General features: G+C 43.5%; 1 protein-coding gene and 1 long non-coding RNA gene across 9 annotated transcripts in view; both read right to left on the bottom strand.

Annotated features, from left to right (window-relative positions):
- The window catches only part of CADM1 (cell adhesion molecule 1), a 592,123-nt gene that overhangs the window by 326,516 nt on the left and 245,354 nt on the right, over positions 1 to 20,253 (bottom strand). For 3 of the 8 annotated variants that reach the window (XM_083714063.1, XM_083714056.1, XM_083714057.1), the window contains exons 7-9: positions 18,954 to 19,126; positions 13,001 to 13,066; positions 1,073 to 1,105 (exon numbers count right to left, since the gene is read on the bottom strand). In XM_083714063.1, the coding sequence (XP_083570189.1) occupies positions 1,073 to 1,105; positions 13,001 to 13,066; positions 18,954 to 19,126 (272 nt within the window). The remainder of the gene's footprint in view (positions 1 to 1,072; positions 1,106 to 13,000; positions 13,067 to 18,953; positions 19,127 to 20,253) is intronic. The other 5 variants (XM_083714058.1, XM_083714061.1, XM_083714060.1 and 2 more) reach the window with 3 other exon arrangements.
- Positions 5,320 to 12,994, bottom strand: LOC310832419. The gene is made up of 2 exons (XR_014558284.1): positions 7,911 to 12,994; positions 5,320 to 7,831 (listed from the first exon to the last, which is right to left on the bottom strand). It is a non-coding gene; the product is annotated as an uncharacterized lncRNA (long non-coding RNA).

Genomic DNA, 20,253 nt, shown 5'->3' with positions numbered 1-20,253 from the left:
GTGAACTTTGAAAGAATTTTGTGTGACAAAGGCTGGGGAAGACCCCAGTCTCAGACTCAGAGCTGCTCACCGTTGTAGACCAAGCAAAGCCAATGTACAGCCTTCTGTAAGTTACTGAACTACCACTCCCGCCAGCCCCCGCCAGCCAAGCAAATGGCCAGGGTTGATGGGAGCTGTAGTCCAGCAACATCTAGAGGACACCATGTCGGCTCTTTCACTCAGGGCTCACATCATTCCAATAAGTTTCACCAAGTCTTATGCTTCTTAAGAAAAGACAAGGTGCACTTTTAGCAATAAGGTTATGGGTTAAAATTAGTCAGGTAAATGGAATTTGTATATTAAAGTTATTTTATCAACTCAGTTACTAGTCTGGGATACTGGATCCTACTTTAAAATCTGGGGGACGTGAAAGCTGTCAAGCTGTTTGAAGGAAGAGACGCAAAACAGGTGAGTGGGGTGAGCTTGCTCGTCTGTTCTGACCATGGCCAGGGACAGCCCGTTGCAGTGAAGCATGTGTTTGGAAGCTTGCTAATGAAAGGCTTCCTGGTGACCTATGACACGACAGATTACTCCGTGGAACTGCCTCAGCATACTAAATGTCTTATGCCTCTCTTGCATACCTGAGAGATTCCCTGGGAATTGCAGGCATTACAATTAAAACAACATTTGGGCCACAATTTCCAAAGCAAGATTCCTCTGTAATGTTTCGTTCTGACTGTCAGAAATACTGGTTGCTGAAATGCAGCCGTTCCTCTTGTTCTGCTCTGATATGCCTGCTGTTTTTGCTAGGTTTGGGGAATAGCTGGATGCCCAGGCCTGCAACAATTGAATGCTAAATTTGCAGCAGAAATGACAAGGCTAGACATCCCTTCGAGTCTTAAAAATCATGGCATATTTATGAGATCAGTCCACTTGAAGCATTAGTCCTCCAACCCCCTAAAAAAAAAACTTTATCTCTGGCTCCCTCATTTCTCTGCCCGCCCCCTCCGCCCCCTGCCTTTCCTCCCAGGCTTGCCTTGCCACTCAGCACAGCGCTGCTGAGAGAAAAGATAAACAGGAATGCAATACCAACCGTGAACTGCCGGTTCTGTCGTCGCCGTTGTGTCTACACACGGGAACAGAGGTTTGGAGGAAGGGAAGAAACAGGAGGAACAGCATGCAAAAAAAGGGAAATGGAAAAAATGGAACAGATAATATATGAGCAAGCTTTCAAAGAACATTGCGTGACAAGCAATAATAAAATGAAAGGCAAAAAGCATTTGAAGTGAGTTGCACTGTTTTAAAGAGACATGCCTTGAGCTTAAAAGCTGTGAGCCTGGGGGGGGGGGGGCTTGTTTGCTTTGGTTCTGGAGATTTGCCAGCAGGGATGCTTTCTGGTGGTCAAGAGTTAGGGAGACATGCAAAGTGGGGAGAAACACCAGAGCCACCTGCTCCGTGGGGAAGTGAGCACAGGGACATCAAAGGGCTCCAGGGCAAGCAGAGGCAAGTCTTGAAGAAGCTTTCATACATTCAAACATTGCCTTTGCAAAAGACATTCCCCTCTATGTGAGAATGCCAGAGGAGTCAGTGCATTACCTGGCTGCCGGGGGTCTCCTTTCCCTTTTGTCATGCACATAATACCTGTGGATGCTATGCAACATTCTGCATCCACCTGATCCCGGGGAATACCAATGATAGGAAGTCTCCCAAGAATGAATGCATACAACGCCATTGCATTCACGCTGCAAAACAGGTCATCATTGAGGAGGTAGCCTTGCCTCTAGCAAGTCATGCATAGTTTAGATAAAGAGATACATATATAAAGACGACAGAACAGATTCCATCTTTGCAAACTGAAGAAAAGCTTTCTGCAAAGATCTCAATCTCTAGAGAGTGCTCTGTGGACCAGATACTGAGAAGAACTGTGAACATTTCCACAAGTTTCCTGTTGCTTGGGATGTAACTAGAGAAATGAGAGGGCACCCCAGTTCTAGCAGAGTGTGCCGTTCTCAGTTCATTTTAACAGCATGTAGGCTACAAGCATGACAGACTCCAGTGCTTGTGGAACTAAGTGGGTTGTCAAACATACTCCTACCTTAGGGCTGTGAATGCACCAAAGAGAGGAACATTCCTAGATGGGACGTCCTCTGGCAGCCTTACCCTCTGGAGCTTTACTGAGGGAGCCCAGTCCCGGTATCAGGTGTCTCTTTGGGTGTAGAGGATGCTATGTATTCTCCATGTGCCTCGCTGGAAAAGGTCTTCCCTACCTTCCCAAGTCTTGGGTTTCTGGACCTTCTGAAGCATCCCCAAAGGGTGTAAAGAATCCTTATTCAAAGACTATTTGTATATGTCAAAACATACGTTAGACATATTGCTTTTGCCTAGTTTTGCCCACGGTTCAGCCATGACAACAAAAATTACAACATAAATCAGCTAAGCCTTCACTTGTTCAGCAACATTAGAATCCTAAGGAGGGCGGGAGTAGAGAACCTTTTGGGGGGAGAGGGAGTAATAGGTTGCCTTCCTCCATGGGTAAACTAGCACCCATGAGTGGGCCCACCCCCTATTCTCTCTCTAGGGGGCTGGGGCTTGCCTTCAACAGAGAAAGACCCTGGAAGGAAAGTTAATTCACTGGAAGAAAAATGCTTGAAGTCGTTTCAGGCAAAGGCGTTCAACTTCTTTTCTGCTCTCCTAACTTTCATCACTGTGCAGAAAATATGGCTATGCACACAGCTAGCACTGAAACAAAGTGGGCTGCCTGAGGATGGACAGATCGCTCAGTCCCTCTCCAGGCAGCTTGCTTGGCTTCCATGATGAGCAGGATGAATAATGTTATGCCACGCTGGCCATAGGATCAGTGCTGGACATGCATCCTCTTCCCTAAAGGTCAGAAGAGTGGGCAGGGGGCTGTGGAGGAAAGACTTGTGGGCCAGATCCAGCTTGTGAGCTAGCGCTTTGCCATCTGTGCTGGAGGAGTTGTACATAAAGGGTCCTGTCCCCCTTTCCATTTCAGCAACAAACTGATATACCTTTAGCTCCACACATGTGGGTTGGGGCCATAGGATTGGTGAGGCGGCTGTTCTGGGAGCAGCTCGAAAAGTGCTAAGTGTTCAGAGTTTCTGCAGCGCAGCACAAAGGCGGCCATTTACCTCAAAAGAAGGTTTGGGAGGTTCCTCTTTAGTTCAGCACAGGCAATGTTTAAATGAACAAAAGAATAGCTTTCTGCAAGGCTCCACAACATGTAATTGAGCTCATAAACTACCCTAGAACTTGAGCTTTTTTATTATTACAGAAGACAAGCCCATGGAGGTGTTTCTCCACAGTTGACATGCCACCCTCAGAATCCAGAGATGGCCAGACTTTCCACTTAATAGAAAGCAGGGGCCACTTTCCCTTTGCAATCAAACAGAGGACAATGCATACTTAACTTTCCAGAGCAAAGGTTAGACAATAATAATAATAATAATAATAATAATAATAATACAGGTACATAATCCACATGGGGGGGGAAATACATGATATTTACAGGCTGGCACATTTTAAAATATTGAAGGAAAAGCAACACCCCCTTGCACAATTGAAATAGGTGTTTTATCAAGATTTATATGACAGCAATTCACCTATGGCACATCTTATCCTCCATTCTAACACAGATAGTTTTCCACTTTGCAATCCAATCTAACACACAGTTCAGGACCACCAAGCTCCTGATCTCACATTGGGAGCTTTGGCAAAATTAAAGCATCAAAAATGCTTGACAGTTAATGAAACAGAAGTTTGAGGCCTGCCTCTTTCATCCTCAATTGCATAGCCTACAATGTCTCATTTTAACTGGTGGGGGATTCAAAGGTGTAAAGGAAAGGTCAGAGGGGATGCTAGGATTAAATTGGACGAGCTGTGTGTTAACACCTGAAATTTCATGCTCTCCCTAGAATAACTGACTAACCTGTTTCCTCTGTGTGTCTGTTTATGTGTGTGGGAAATTATGTGAACTTCCAGTTCAAAATTAAACCGTGCCGAAATCAGAACTTCTGCTCATATGCTGGAAAAAGATTATTAGTCAAGGAACAGTGTTCCATGTGGACAGTGCAGCTCGCTTTTCCCATCCAGGGACAGAGATCAGCAGGTAACAAACAAACAAAAATGAAACACAAAGTTCTCAAGCAGTTAAAAGGCGAACAAATATTCAAAGTCAAACAACATCATGTTGGCTGCAGCTGGAATGGCAAAGTTATGATTAGCAGATGGGCTGGGTGATCACAGCAGGAAATAAAGCAGTTAATGATTAAAAGGTGCACTGCCTCGAAGTCCAACTCAGTCTAGGCCATCTTCCCAAATGAGCTCCTGGTTTAGCAATGGCATTCATGCTGATATATATATGTATAACTTTCTTAAGGCACTTTACAGTGATGTCCAGGAACAAATGGCTTCATTTTCAAAAGCAGAAAGCAACACATAGAAGAAGAACAATGGTTCCCCCACTCCACCCCACCCCACTTTGAAAGGAGGAGGAATTACCACCTTCTTTGTCTCTTTGGGGTAAAAACACTAAGGAACAGATCAAAAATAATCTGCCAGAAATTCTGTAGGTCCCACAAGTGACAGAGGGGACAAAAGGAGTCTATTTGCTAACAATACTATGGCATATCCCATTCACAAAGCCACTAGTTCATGTAAAACAACAACACACGAGTGAATCAATTATCTGTCCAGTCTTAAAGAGCAGTGACAAACTTAAAATTTACTGAGGATGTGGAGTAATAGAAGCATGTCCCCCATTTCTCAGCATCCCCCTTCTTTCCCTCCCACCACCCCATCTATGTGTGTACCAACTATGTGTTTGCTTTTCAAATATAATCCAAACATTGTAACTGGGGAATGAGTGGCCCAGCTGCAGGAAAACTGCATTCTAAGTATCAAGTTGCTTTTTATCTCAAGTGTTAGAAACTCTTGATAATAAAAATAAACATAACCAGATACCAAAGACATTAAATATTTTGTCATGGATGATGTTATCTTACAAAGTGGGGGGCGGGGGGCGGGGGAAGGTGGCATTGTCTATCCCTTTGGATATCAGTCATTTAACATGGTCAGTGTAAAAGAACTACCCACCCCCCTAACAAGCCAGCCTCTGAGACAGCTGGGCAATATTAAGTTGAAACAGTGGCATTCAAACTCCTCGGTGGCACATTCTAATCCATTCAGATGGCTTCTCTCCAACTTAAAATTGTTCACTGAGTGTGACAGACTGGGGGGTTTAAAAACTAATCCATAAAATTAGTCCACAGTCTCTAACAGAATGGGTTCCGTAAATGAAAATCCAAGGACAGCTTTTTTAAAAAAGTCCTAAATCTGTTGCCAGCCTATAGAATCCAGGCAACTTAACTGCTTCTGCTTTGAGAAACTATGCTTCCCCCAGAGTATTAACTGTTTGTATAATTATCACCTACCTGAGATGCCATGCTGCAATCAAAGCATGCTATTAAGACATAATCTTTCATTTATTTGTTTTTTAAAAAGAAGAAAAAGAGGGTAATTTGACATAGAATTTGCCCACAGAGCTGAAAGAGCTGCCATTCTGGGTCAAGATTATCGAGCTCAAGAACCCTATGGCTGGACAGTCGTTTGCCCCTGGGATGCTTAGAAGAATGCATGATGGAAACAGATCTATAGGTGGCTGTAAAAAGCAGGACATAGTCAAAATCTTCCATTTATTCCCACCTGTCTCAGCTCCTTCGATCTGTATTATGTTTCAGTTAAACTAGACAACTGCAGGATTTGCAGGGCAGAAAGGACACGGTAGCAGGGATGTAACAGGCCTAGACAGAGCGAGCGGAAGCTCCCTGAAAGGAAGGGGGCAGGAGATGCCCCGTCTCACGCTGCTGTCGGAACAAGAGCATGCTATGCAAAACAGCACTTCCAAGCGAGAGTGTTGGAAGCGTCGTTTTCTACAGCGTCCTGCTTGTACTACACCCACGAGATAGCTTCATTTGCGGACCAGATGTTTCACAAAAATAATCAGGATCCGTTTAGTAGTTTTGTGTAGCATAGAAAATTATTTTTTGAAGCATGGAACTGCATATTGGGCAGAGATTTAACGCTTCATTCCACACAGCTCTCCATCCAGGCCTCCAGCCTAGTGAAATGAAGCATCCTTGAGTGAACATGCAAAAGCACCTTAGCGCTGGCGTTGGGGGAAACAAAAAGCAATTTTAATCAAAGGTCACCCAATCCCAGCTGGAATGTCTCCTGTGCAAGTCCCAACACAGCAAATAGGAGTTGCACAATGAACCTAGAAGAATTGTCCCCCCCTTTTTTTTGCAGGGGAGAGGGGTTCGAGGAAGCCAGTTCAGTGTACCCAACATTTGCTGTCCTCAGCAGCTGATCCAAGAAGACAGGTGGGACCAATCCTGTCGACACAGCTAACTGGCCAGAAGTGGGGTAGCAGAAGCCGAGGTAAACTATACATTTCTTTTACAACTCTAGGAACTTCCAGGTATGCTAGGAATGAAATGAGAAGCCATCAGAATACATGGAAGCTTAATATTATTTAAGCTGCCTTTCCCCCTTCAATTCGAGAAGTTTTCTTTCAATGCATAAGTGAAACTGGTTTCCTCAGAGAAAGGGCTTGATTCCTTAAAAAGGGGGGGAAATGCTCTTGCTGGTTCTTGGCTGTGCACTGGCAGCAGAAACCGCTTCTCCTACTTATTTCTTCCCAGGTATAGGGGGCTCTACCTCCTCCTCTCTTCCCTTTTAATGTGGTCACACAGTGGATGAAAATGTCAGGAGATCGCAACATCAACTCTAAATTAACTTGACATTTTACCAGAGACACAAGGAAGCCTCCACAGAAAGCCAAGATGATACAATAAATAATTTGCGGGAACTGAAGGTTATGCCAGTCTGCGAAATGCTCCTGGGAACCAAGCGCCCGTCTCGGGGGATGTACAAAGGCCACCTTTGCAGCCTTCACCAAGCTGGTGCCCTCCAGATGTTTTGAACTACAACAGCCATTGGTCCCAGCCAGCAGGGGTGTAAGATGACCTCGGGGCTGATGGCAGCCACAGACCAAACCATCTGGAGGAAACCAGCTTGGCCAACCTGCTGTGGAGAAGGAAACATGTGCCACACTGCAAAATTCAGTCTGGCAGAAGAACAGTGGTTGCTTCTTCTGAATTTCTGAAAAATGGAAAGGAGTGATTCCAAACATTTACGTCCATTAAATATTTGTAGTGCAAATATGCACAAAAAACTCTCAAACAAATTTATCCACGTCTCACAACCAAAAAGAAGCAGCAGCTTGAGTCAAATGTCTGAAGCAAGGTTTTGATAACGCTAATGTGATTCTTGTATATTGTGACAGTAAGCACCAAATTAAAAGGTGATGTGAGCAGGCTTGGGCCTCCAATGAGTCTTAGCTAAATTTTCAAATGCGGGGTTGTGTTGGCTCAAATATACCATTTTAGACAGTCTGGCACTAATTTGATTTACAAGACATTCAAATACTTATTTTAAATCCTTGGGTGAAATACCTCAAGTCCTTTGCTGAAGTACATCTCTAAAAACATAGGGAAAGCCTGCAAGACGAAACCCAGGTGGGCCCATCTATTCCAGCATCTGGCAGCTACCCACAGTGGAAGACCTGAAGTTCCCCAAAAGCCTGCAAGAAGTTCATGAAAGCAATAACTCACTGCCAATGGTGCTCCTCTGCCACCATGCCCAATACGCAATGACAGACCAATTGTCCTCCAGGAATTTGTCTAACTCTCCCTTTAAAGCTCATCTTGCAACAGCAGATTCCACAAATTAATGATGCATTATCTGAATCTATTGCCCATTAATTCCACTGCATCTGTTGTTTAAAGTGGGGGGGGGGGGAGAGAAAGACTAGTACATGAACATTTTTGTAACCTTCTTGCTGTCTTAACAACACGCCATCTCAGTCTGGTTTTTGTTTTTTTTAAAGCCATAATGTTGTTTTACAGGAAGGAAAACAGATAACATGTTCAGGCTGTGAGTGAGAGTGAATTTTGGAGGAATCACGAAGTTGCTTGTGATTGTGCTGGTGCCCCTGCTGAAGACATAATGGAATCTCCATCCTAGGCATGATCCAACATGCCAGTTCCAGCACTAGGGACTCCATGGGAAGATGCTGAAGATGTCTTTTGTTCTATTAGCATAGAAACCAAGAGACAAACAGGGGAGGCTGCAAGCCCATGCCTGCAGTTGCAACACATGCACAAGCACCAATGTACTTGGGTGGAAGAACAATTGGTCTATCAGAGGAGGACAGATAAACTGAACACACACACACACATGTGCTTTGCCCCAAAGAAAAGAAGGGTTTATTTTTAAACAAATATTAAGAACTTTTTAATTATCTTGCAGAAAATAACAGCTGTCCAAATGGAACATTTCAAGGGAAGACTCCAGGGGCAATTTAAATTATGCAGCTTGCTCTGCCATATCATATTGTATGTCTTAATGAATAAAGCCACAAGGACATTTTTGAAGTGATATAAAAGGGTGGTGGGTTTTTTTATGGGGTTGGGGGGAAGTGGTGCTGCTTGCCAGGGAAAGGGCCAAACACAAAACGAATCAAACCCGTGATAGACAAAGGGTTACCCAGTCAAATTATCACATGACATGCTGGGAAACGGATCTCTAGTTAGGGGAAACTTGGTGGGGAGAGCATGAAGCATCCAGAGACTAGCCATCAAAGGCCAATGGACAAATCATTCTTAATTACAATGTGGGCAAGAAATAAAATAATTTACTGTGCTTCATCAGCAGTGCTGGAGTTCCTTTGCAAGCACAACTAACTGGGGTCAGGCTTGAAAGAAGGCATTTGGGACTGATAACTGCAGGCTTCTGGCATAAAACAAATGACATTGCAACTATACTGTTAAATTGCCCCCACTCCAGGGACTATGACAAGGGGCTGCCAAGAACAGTGGGATCATTATCACCTGCCCATTTTAATTTGAAGAGCTTGGGGCTTTATGAAGGTCACCCATAGCACCCAAACTTGAATCTGAGGTAATTTACACCCACTGGACTTCGCAAGCCTCTCTGTGCTTGTATATATAGGTTTTAAGCAGGTGGTGATGTGGGAAGGGGTAAGAGCAACAGCAGAAATGATCTGTTGCCCCTTGAGGCTTTTAGGAAAGCATTTTTCCCTGTGACTACTGCATAAAATGTTGGTAATTATGCTAATTTCATTTGGAGAATGGTTTTCGGTTACACAAACCTTTAGCACGGAAGGAAGAAAATACATTCCTGGAGTTTTATACCGACATTTAATCATTGGTGTTTGGCTGCTGAAGCTTTTAAGGCTAATGGGTGGCTCTAAAGTACTACAGAATGCAGCGAGAGAACGGAAATTCATTTCTGTACCCATTTGTCAGGCAATAATATACAAGGCAAATTTAAGCAGGCAGCCTACTCTCTTGCGGAAAAGGAGAAGGAGGGGGGGCATTCGGTTCTCTAACCTTTCATCTGTTTGAAGAGAGAGAGCCCAAGTTAAATTCCATGCAGGAAGATATCAAGCCTTCAGGATAAGATAAATACGTACGCAGCTTGTCTGCTAAGACACAGCAACTCTGCAAGATCCCATCCATCACGGAAAAGGGGGGGGGGGAGAATGAAAGAAGGGATTTGACAAAGTTGTCCTAGTGGCAATCTCAGCTTAACTATGCCTCAGTGCCAGATCATTTGTTAACACCACAAGGGCACTTTGTGCCTAGGGAAGATGTAGCTCTTGAGAAACTGTATGCAGAAGATATAAGATGGCTGGTGCGTGGATGAAACGCCTTGAGTTAAAGCAAAGGGTCCAGAATTACCCTCTGAGGAGGCCTGACGTTGGCTTAAAGAAGAGGGGGGTGGGGGGAAACAGTTGCTTAAATCCAACTAAAAGCCAGGAATTACCTGTGGCCACAATCAGGAGCCCCAATTGGTCCCATTCACTGTTTTAATCTTCTGCTGAAAGAGCAAAGCATAAGATACCAAAACCCACATTTCAACAAAGATGTCTACTACTTACCTGAGTTTTGGGACCCATTATACTGACAGGCCCTGAGCTAGCACCATTATATCTACTTTGAAGTGCACAAATGATCCGAAGCCCTCCAACTCATTTGTATAGAAGGATTGCAACATTTTTGTTAATTGGTATTTAACACCTTTAATTGCCCAAAATGCCATCAGCTAAAAAAAGAAGAACCATATATATTTAAAGTAAGCGCTTATAAAAACTGCAGAGGGAAATTACACCACCTGAAAAGAGGCAATGTCCATTCTCTTACACATATAGGAGGAAATGCGTGCTGTGTCGCACACACTTGTTATCTAGGAAGAAAGAGCTTTTTGCTTCATAAATATAGTTTTCACCCATATATGAGTTTATGAGACATTAATCAATGGACAACTCATAGGAGTAATCAATTAATTTCTCTCTCACACACAAACACACACACACACAAATTAACACACACACACAAGGAGCCTGTGGATTCTGGGAAGAGATGGAAGATTCCAATTCATCAGAAGAGTCTTACAGGGGAAAGGGTCTGTTGGGTTCCTGATTGTGGCTGAAGGTAATATAAAGAGTGATGTGGAAAAAAGAGGAAGGGAAGGACACACCACACAGCCAATCACGAAGAAGATTGCATCTTGTCTGCAAAATTTCCTGCAATGAAACTGAGCCATATTACCAGCTTATGTGGAATTAAACTGATAAAGCTTAAAAAGAAGGGGGAAATTCTTCTAAAAAAAAAATACAAACAAAAAATTACAAACAAAATTAGCAGCACCCGGAGGGAAACTTTGTGAAATTAAAATCCACAGAATCGGCATGGAAATGGCATAAAGAAGTAGTCTTATTATATTTATAGAAGACAGCAACCACAGAAACAAACAGAGGGGTGAAGAAGAGGGATAAGTCAGTTCTTTAAAAGAATAGTGGGTGCAATGGTCCACCTATATGGAAACATGGACTTTGGAATCCCATTGGTTTCAGCTGGTTTTAAAGAAAAACTGAGGAGCCAGAGCCTAACAAAAAGGAACAACAAAATGATGGATAAGAAGCTGTCAGTGACTAGTCATCTTCCTCCTACCTCCTGGTGTCTCTCAGAGGTTGGATGGTGCTGAAGAGAGAGCTCATTTACAGTCAGTTCCCCCACCCATCCAAATACTGTACTGCTGGCCAGAGCTTTATTACTGTCTTTCCCCATGTGAGCAAGAGAATCCTTCTCTATCATTCCAACTTACATTATTTTTACTCTGAGTTTTAAAAAGCACTCTGCTTCGCTGTCCAGCACCAACCTGGGTGCAGTTTTTAATGCACACATATTTTGCTTTGAGCACTTATTCCTGAAGGAGAGTTTAGCTCGATACCCAGTCGCCCTAAGATGTCCTCTCCCATCGAAGTTACATTTTCACTTTTAGGTGGTGAAAAAACAAAGCAGGATGAATGTCTTCTGGTCTGAAATATCAGATGCAAACCCCTAGCCATGCAGAAAAAAAGACCTCATACTGCAAACCCCCAGAAGTCGATATTCTACCCTGAGGTCATGGCAAGACCTCCTATGAAGGCAGAGTCTTAAGGAGTGAGTGGGGGAAAGTTAGTCGAGTCTGAACATCTATTAGGGGTTATAAAAGCAATACAGTTGCCACAACTTAACTTGCCTCCCAGGAAAGACACCTCACCATGACGATTTAAACTCCGTAAGTCATTTCACATGAAAATGAGCTCTGCTCTTCATCAGGTAGCCTGCTGAGACCCTCCACCCTTCAAATTGCATTTATCTGGAGTCTTCAGTCTGCTCCTTGCACAGGTTTATAAGGCACATATTGAGGTTAACCTGTGGACCACCACCACAAAGTGCTAGAAGGTAAATGGTGGGTCAGTGTGTGGGCAGACCCACTCCATAATGCTGAAGACAAAACAAACCACTCAGGCACTCTGGGAACACACAGAAACCTATAGGAGCTTTGGTTTCTTAAGATCCTGGAAGGAGAAAAATGTAATGAGGCAAAAGGCTAGACAAGACAACAGAAAATGATAGCTAAGGCACACGGGAAGGAAAGTTTTTTGTTATTTGTACAGATCCATTAATTCTGAATCCCTGGGAAAGCAAAGCGGAAGACAGGGACATAAAGAGAGTGAAGGCACAACAACTGCCTGGAAGGTGAATGGCAAACTTCGCGTTAAGCAAAGGGGAGATTGTAACAATATCAAAGGCTGCCTGTGAAGAGAGTAGTGCAGTCTCACCTTCCGTACAGGACTCTGTCTGGCATCTCTTCTTATCGAAAGAAAAATAAAAAAAAGCTGCAACAGAAGCATCCAGGGGGTGGTGATGACAATGGAAGATGGGTTTGGCAACCATGCCCGGTTATCAGAAGAGGGAGAGAGCAGCTCACAGGAAGGGGTGGGTGGTACAAATGATGTCTGATGGTGGTTGACTGTGTAGGATGTATCTTGGCTCAAAGTGATGGGTGGGAAGGCAGGGCAGGGATTTAAAATTCAGAGGGAACTAGTTTAGAAAGCGTCAGGAAGAAGCTCTGTTTGTGTACGCTGTGCTGATGGCTGCAGGATACTGAAGCAGATTATGATAACTGAAAATCAAAACGAAATTAATTGCCTAGTATAAAGAAAGATGTTTGTAAATATACTATCAAAGCCAAAGTTCAAAGTGAGAATCAGTGCTTTACGTTTTAAAGCATGAATAACTCAAACTGAACCTGTGTGTGTGCGTGTGTGGCTGGGCAATGCTAATTTATGGACTCCCTGAGCAGGATGTTTGAGACTTCAGGGACCTCCACTATCAGAGGATCATTTATTGGTGGGTCCCACTTTCCAGTGCTAGCAAAGCAAAACAAAATAAATTAACAGTAAGTGTAAAAAATGTGGTGACAGCTTCCCTTCTCTCCTCTATCTCCTCCCCCAACCTCTGCCCATCTGGTTTTCATAGAAAGTAACACACATTTCGGTTTTTATCCATGGTTTATGAAGGTACCGTACCTGTGGTGGTGGCAGGGATGGTAGTGGTTGTGGTTGTTGTGGGTGGAGGGAGAGTTGTGGGGGGATCTAGATAAAACATAAAAAGGGAAACAGAAAAAAAGCAAATTAAAAAATATGAGCAGAACATAAAACTGGTCAATAAATTAACAAAGAAGCAAAATAAAGGATGGCGGTTATACCCTCTTGCCCACCCTTATGAAGTAGGTCTTAAGTATCAGGAGAAGAGGGCAGGCTAAATTGTGAGGATGGGACTCCATTCATTTGGTGGAGAAGCTCTGGATTAGGATGACTGAAGCAAAGCAACACATTTCCCTGCCCTCAAACATTAGGACAAATTGGTGGCAGTGGGGTGGGGAGAAGCAACACACAACACAAAATTAGTCATTGATACGTGAGTGACATGGTATGGGAAAAGCCTGTGGGGGGAAAACCAATACAAATGAAAAACAACAACACAAAGCAAGTAAAAAAGTTGCATGTTTTCTATGGCTAAGAGGACGGTTTGCAATGTATTAAGAAAAATAATGCTTTGTCTTTATTCTGTCTTAAAAAAATAATAATCTAAAAATTAGGGGCTAGGAGTGGGGCAGGCGAGAGAGACCCTGCTGCGCTTAACAGACTAAATATCAACAGCAGATGAGTACGTCTTTCCCTCTGCCTTTCTCCAGAGCAGTTAACTTCATTATTCTCCCTCCATCAATACATCCCAGCAGGATATAAAACTACTTCTAAGCCAGTAATAAATACAAAAGGGAACGAGAATGTCACGACTAAATATCAAGTTGGATGCATGGAAGATTTTAGTGAGATTTCTTTTAAAATAAAGTCAATGTCTTTGTGACTTATAAATATTAATGCTCTGTCTGGGCTCACAGATTTTCCTCCTGTTTAATATATCACATCCCTTAATGGTCCCAACAGATAAAGATGAAGGGGATTTCTCCCTCCGCCATTAAAAAAAAAAAAAAGAGGTAGGTGGGGGAGCACCATGTATAGAAGACGCTTGACCTGCAAAAGCCAACAGCAAACAATCTCAAGAAGCATCAAATATTTATCCAGAAGAGACAGCATCACGACTTCATAAAAAGTTACTGGGTGGAGGGAAGAAAAAGGGGGGGGGGGAACCCACCACATATCTGTGCCCAAATGATCAAACTGAATGTGTTAAGTAGAGCACCAGACTTTGAACTCAGGAATGAATCCACAATAATGGAGCATGAAACAGTTCGGAGGCTTTTGATTTTAAATTTTATCTCGAGCATGTCAAACTTCTCATCATTGACACATCTGCTACTCTTTCATCTCCGAGTGAGCTCTCAGATTTTCTAATTAATACATCCAAACTTTAATTATGTGCTTCACCTTTATTGTGTTTGGCACAACTTCCTCAGGAGATAGGAAACATCACTTGGGTGCGGCGTCACTGAGTGAGAGAATGTTTGCAACCACCAAGATGTCTGGAGCAACTGCAATACCAAGGGGTCAAGGCCTCCGTTTGGGAAAACCTTCAGGCAATCAATTCAGAGCTCACTTAAGTGGTGAAATTAAAGGAGCTGATGGTCTAGACATGGGTAGGCAAACTAAGACCCGGGGGGCCAGATCTGGCCCAATCGCCTTCTAAATCCGGCCCACGAACGATCCGTGAATCACATGTTTTTACATGAGTAGAATGTGTCCTTTTATTTAAAATGCATCTCTGGGTTATTTGTGGGGCATAGGAATTCATTCATTTCCCCCCCAAAATATAGTCCAACTCCCCATAAGGTCTGAGGGACAGTGCACTGGCCCCCTGCTGAAAAAGTTTGCTGACGCCTGGTCTAGGAATCAGGAAGCAGAAGGGTTGGGTGCTCCCTATGGCACTGGTCTTCATCTGGTAGGTTAGTACCTGCTCCTGAGTCGCAGCCTGATCTGAGATGAGCGGCAACAGTAGCACCACCACCAGTGCACACATGATAAAACAGAAAAAGAAATGGGTCCCCCAATGCATGTTCAGGTTGGAAAACTTGGAAGATAAGTAGGGGAACTGACACAAAAACTTTGCCTGCAACATCTGACACTTGATAAGAATCGCCTTGCTTGATCAGCCTGGAGGTTCATCTAGGCCAGTCAAGTATTTAACTATTTCGCTGAAAGCCAAATGTGGCCAGGGATTACACACAGGAGAGTGAGCTAGCTGGCAGAGAAAGGAAGGATCCTCTACCAGACCACTTGGTTTCTGAGCTATCTCCTTTGAAAGAAGCACAGGAACACAGCAGGCCAGCAGAGGGGTAGAAAGGTCCGCCCCAAGCCTTGTCTGCCAGTAAAAGGCATTTTAAAACTAGTATGCTAAGCTTAATAGAAGCTGCATGCTTAAGCTTCCTCTCCTGTTGCCAGGATGAAAAACATAAGGTACGTAGCCTCCTAGCAGGCCAGTACAATTTATTTTTATCTAGTTATTTTTGTGGGTGCAAGTCAGATGCTGAGGGTGATGCCCAATCTCTGTGTCCAGGGCCTGATACTCAGAGACAGGCTATCTCTCGTCACAGAGGTGCCATTTTGAGGGAGATCTCTCTCCCCCTTCCCCCATAAATCTGCTTCAAAATGTCATCAAGGAATTTATACTTATGTACAGTGACATGCCAGGGGCCTCCACAATCCTGTTGCTAACACATTTACGAAACATGCAGTTCCCTTTCACACAAACTTTACTTGGGCTGGGGTTACTTGGAGGTTTTTAAGCAAAGGTTAGATGACCATGGATGCTTGAGCTGAGATGCCTGCATTGCAGAGGGCTGGACTGGATGACCCCTGGGTCCCTTCCAATTCTATGATTCTATGAGTGCTACCTGCAGATCCTACTTATTCAACTGAAGTAGATGCAGAATAATCCATTGGTTGATTGTGCCTGGTACATAAGATTCTGTGTCTCCCACTCAGCTGTACATGGCAGGGGCTACTCTACAAACAGAGTCATGTTTGACTAGGGACAATGTGTTTACTACCTATTTTTCCTGCTGCCAGACTGTGTTGAAATGGGTGATTCCAAGCAGGCAAAGAAGCCGGAAACCAGTTTTGTCTGCTGAGTGTTTATAGACGGCATTCTCCCATATTCAATCAGATGCCAACATAAGATGCCATCAGAGGAGTAGCTGTTAGCTGGGCTTTGCAAGTTTGGTGCCGAAGGTTGGCTCTGCTGCTGATAATTTCTTAGATCCTTTGTTGCTTAAATATATTTGCATGTTAATTTTTAAGCAGAGGTTTGATGGGCCTCAGCCTGAGACCAGGAACTTAGCCAAGACTGATACACAATTCAGGTCAGGAGATCATCAAGAAAATGAGGGCTGCTCCTTCCCTCAGATGATGTCAGCAAAGCTGACCTCTGCTGTAACTTTCCACAGGAGAGGACAATTCCAGGTAACACCCCCCCCCCGGGGTCAGAAAAAGAATGCATAGTACACTGTACACAGTACAGATATCCAGCTTCCACTGCCAGCGCATTTGACTGTATTAGGCAGGTACTGAAAGAGACTTTGATTTGATGCATTTCCAGGGTACAACATCTTCAGATCCATGGTCTTCTAACTGGCTCATGCAACAGAAAAACTGATTAGCAATAGCAAACACCTAACAGGTTTTGAGTGATCTGGTGACCAACGTGGGGTCGTAGTGTTGTCTCCTGAGCCTTCTCAATTTTTAGCTTCACCACTTTTTTCATCAACTAAACTTGCAAGATTTGGCAGGCATGTCAGTCTCCCCCGAGGTGTTCCCACTGAAAATGGGTACAGGCGGTAACATATTTCAGTTTTGATTGAAAGCCTTGGTTTTTGGTTGAGGGGAGAAAGTATCAGTCCAATGTTTTTCAGATACAAGGCAAGAGGACATGGTGGCACTTATGTGGAATGGTGCATTTGAATTTGAGGGATATGGGCTTTATTCCATTATTAATTTTATCTCTCCTGTTCTCTTTGAAAGCATTTGGTTGTTTTCAGTGATAATCCTACTATTTAAACATTTTTCAGTGTAACGATGGCAAGGACAACCGTCTGTTCAACTCACCCATGAGAAGCTGTTCTGTAGGAAGGATTAGATTGTTTGGAAATGTTACTTTTCTAAATCCTAACTTTAAAAAGTTTTCCCCCACCAATATTTCCTAAGACTTGTTTTTGTAGTTTAGTCATTTAGTCGTGGCCAACTCTTTGTGACCCCATGGATCAGAGCACACCAGGCACTCCTGTCTTCCACTGCCTCCCGCAGTTTGGTCAGACTCATGTTTGTGGCTTTGAGAACACTGTCCAACCATCTCGTCCTCCCTAAGACTTGTACACATCATCTGATATGCACTGTCCTCCTAATCTTTCCAGCCCAATTAACTTCCATTCACACAAGTTTCACTTCTCTTACACTAGACTTAGGGGCAGCTATGGCCTATATAATCACACAAGGAAGTCAAAACACCTTCTCTGGAGCAACCACACAAAGGTAACATCATCAGGAGGGCACTCTCCTACTCTACACCATTAAAAGGTTCCTACCTACACATAATTTTGATGGATGGGCAGGGGAAGAATAAACTACACAGTTAGCTGCTCTATACAAGTACACAATGCCTCTCCCTGGGTGAAGATTGCAATTGGTGGGTTTCATGCTTTGTGCCCCGAGCAAACAAATCTACTGCTCCGCTCCAACTCTGCACTTGCAAACTAATGTCAAGGATGGAAGCCCATGACGGTTGGCAGATTATAACAACTTGGAACAGTGCACAGGGTCAGAAGCCCAGACTGAGCTGCTGCATCGCAAGCATCAATATGCAGAGCAACGCTAAGCTGCTGGAGAGGGCAGACTTGGAGGCCGGGGGGCTGCGGGGAGGTTAGAGAGGATGTATGGGAAAGGAATGACTGAAGGCAACTTACCCATTAAAGATTCTGAAGCTGCAACATTTACGACAGAGCCTGCTATATAAATTGAATGCCCTACACATGTGAAGTGACATTTCATGGAATGGGACTGCAGCCAACAATCACCCCCTAAAGTTTTCCTAGAAAGAGTCTTCTGGATCCGAGGGGATTCAGGAACACAATGATCTGAAAAAACTGGCTCTCATTATTAAACGCCTTGATTTATCTGTCCACGCTGCCTGCACCACAGCCTACAGAGCAGCAATGTGTTCATGTCACACAGAACACACCAGTCTTCCCAAGGCTGAAAGGACCGTATTCTGAAAGGTAGCTCCGGAGTGGGAAATTATTTAATTTTTCTTTTCGCAGGCTAAGATTACTGCTATTTATGGCACAACATTTTAAGGAATGGTAAAAAGAAACCCAGGAAAACAGAATTAAAGCAGGTACATAAACGGCACTTTTAAGAAAATGCCTTATCAAATGTTTTAGTGCCTCTTTGGCAGGTGAAGACAGGCAGAATGAGACTTGCCTTTGCAGATTGTGTGCTGGGTTACATTATCTGCACACATCTTCAGTTATTTAACTTGCTAAAGAAGGCCTGGCTTAAAATAAAAAAAAATAAAAACTCCCGGGCTCATTTTTTCAGATGCTTCCGAAAAGACTTCACTGGAATACAAATGGGAATATGGCTGAAGCTGTCCTGGATTGTGAAATGAGACAGGATGACTCCAAGATGTTTATTGCCCTGCCCCTCATTGCATCTGGCAACTCCCCTTCTCCAAGCCAGCACTTAATGACAGTGCAGGCAGTAGTTTCTTACTTGACATGGGAAGAAAACACAGTCTGAATCAGATGGGGGAAAGAAGACAGAAGTAAATAGGCTTGGTTTTGGGTTTTCTGTGTGTGCTTTAAACAACCCACTCACTTAACATGCCAAGTTTGAACAGTTATCAGAGGCTGCTTTCTCCATCAAACTGCTTTCTTATTCCACCCCCTTCCCACAACCCCCGCCCAGAATATTTGCCAGCAATTCAGCATAAAGACATCTGGAAGAAGGGTGTGGTTGTCTCACGTACCGTATACATAAAGTGTGTAATCGGAAAAGGACATCCCCACTTCATTGGAAGCCTTGCAGCGGTATGTGCCGTTATCGCTTTTGTTTAGGCTGTTAATGTGGAGGTTTGAACCTGACACTATAACGTGTTGAGGCATCTCGTCGTCTACTCTTAACCATGACACATCTGTAGGCCTAAGCAGGGAGAAGACAAAACAAAACAATAACCCCAAATGCATTACTAACCCTTTTACTTGCATGTTAAGTCAATGTCATAAGTAGCATTTCTTTCTTCCTGTGATATAGTTGAGTTCAGTAACAAATATCCAACTTTAATGGGCAGGGAGAAAGAGAGAGAGAGAGAGAGAGAGAGAGACAATATGCAATTGGAAAAGCAGGGAGGCCCAGCCTTTTCTTTGTGGGGGCACACACAGGTGGATGCTTGGGTATTATTTCTCAGCTCTGAAATTCTTTTCCATCAAAGTCTTAGCATCTTCTGGAAGCAATGCAAAACATTTGTTGGAGAGAGGCATAACTAAGGTAAATCAGCCCCAAATGCCCTCGGTTTCCTTTGGCTTTCTGAATTGCAAAGAACACCAGAGACATAATTTCCAAGTGAGCAATCATCCCCTCTCTCTTCCTCTTCTCACACAGGATTTGGAAAAACAAGTTTAAAGCCACAATATGCAAAGCTTTACACATACCAAGTGAAGGATAATATACCACACGCAGGAATAAAAGGGCTCTGCGAGATACAACAGTGAAACAGAAAAAAGAAAAGCTCAGGGAAAGCAGCGCACAGTTCAATCCTATGCATTTACTTGGAAGTCAGCTCTACTAAGTTCAAGGGGAGTTACTTTCACGTAAGCAGACATTAGGATTTCAGCCCTAGATCTGAATTCATAGTAAAAGATGATGGATAAAAAGTGACTGAGCCTGGGGTGAGAGGAAAGGATCAGTCTTCTGTAGCTAAAAATTTCAAAACAGGAGCATATTGATCAGAGATGTCTCTGTTAAGGTTCACGCTTTAAAACAGACACTGAAAAAAGGGCAGGCTCAGGAGCAAAGAAGGAAAATACTGGAGGGGAAGGTCAACTTAAAATCTAAGCTGTGTTCACCGTGGAAAACAAAATCAGAGGAGAGGGAAAATGTAAGGGCAAAGCCCTTCGTATTTTGTATTGGTGGGGGGAGACCTATATTTTCTTGAATCTCACCCCTAGCATTTTCAAATAGATAACTTTCCTTAGCATTTTATCTGCAGTCTGACTCCAATGTTTCCTTTGGGCACTTCCAAGTTTCTGCAGCCACACAAACTTATCTGC

Source organism: Podarcis gaigeae (assembly GCF_964106915.1).
Source record: "Podarcis gaigeae genome assembly, chromosome: 15".
NCBI lineage: Eukaryota > Metazoa > Chordata > Lepidosauria > Squamata > Lacertidae > Podarcis > Podarcis gaigeae.
The sequence above is the reverse complement of the archived record's forward strand: the minus strand, read 5'-3'. Positions and strand labels throughout refer to the sequence as shown.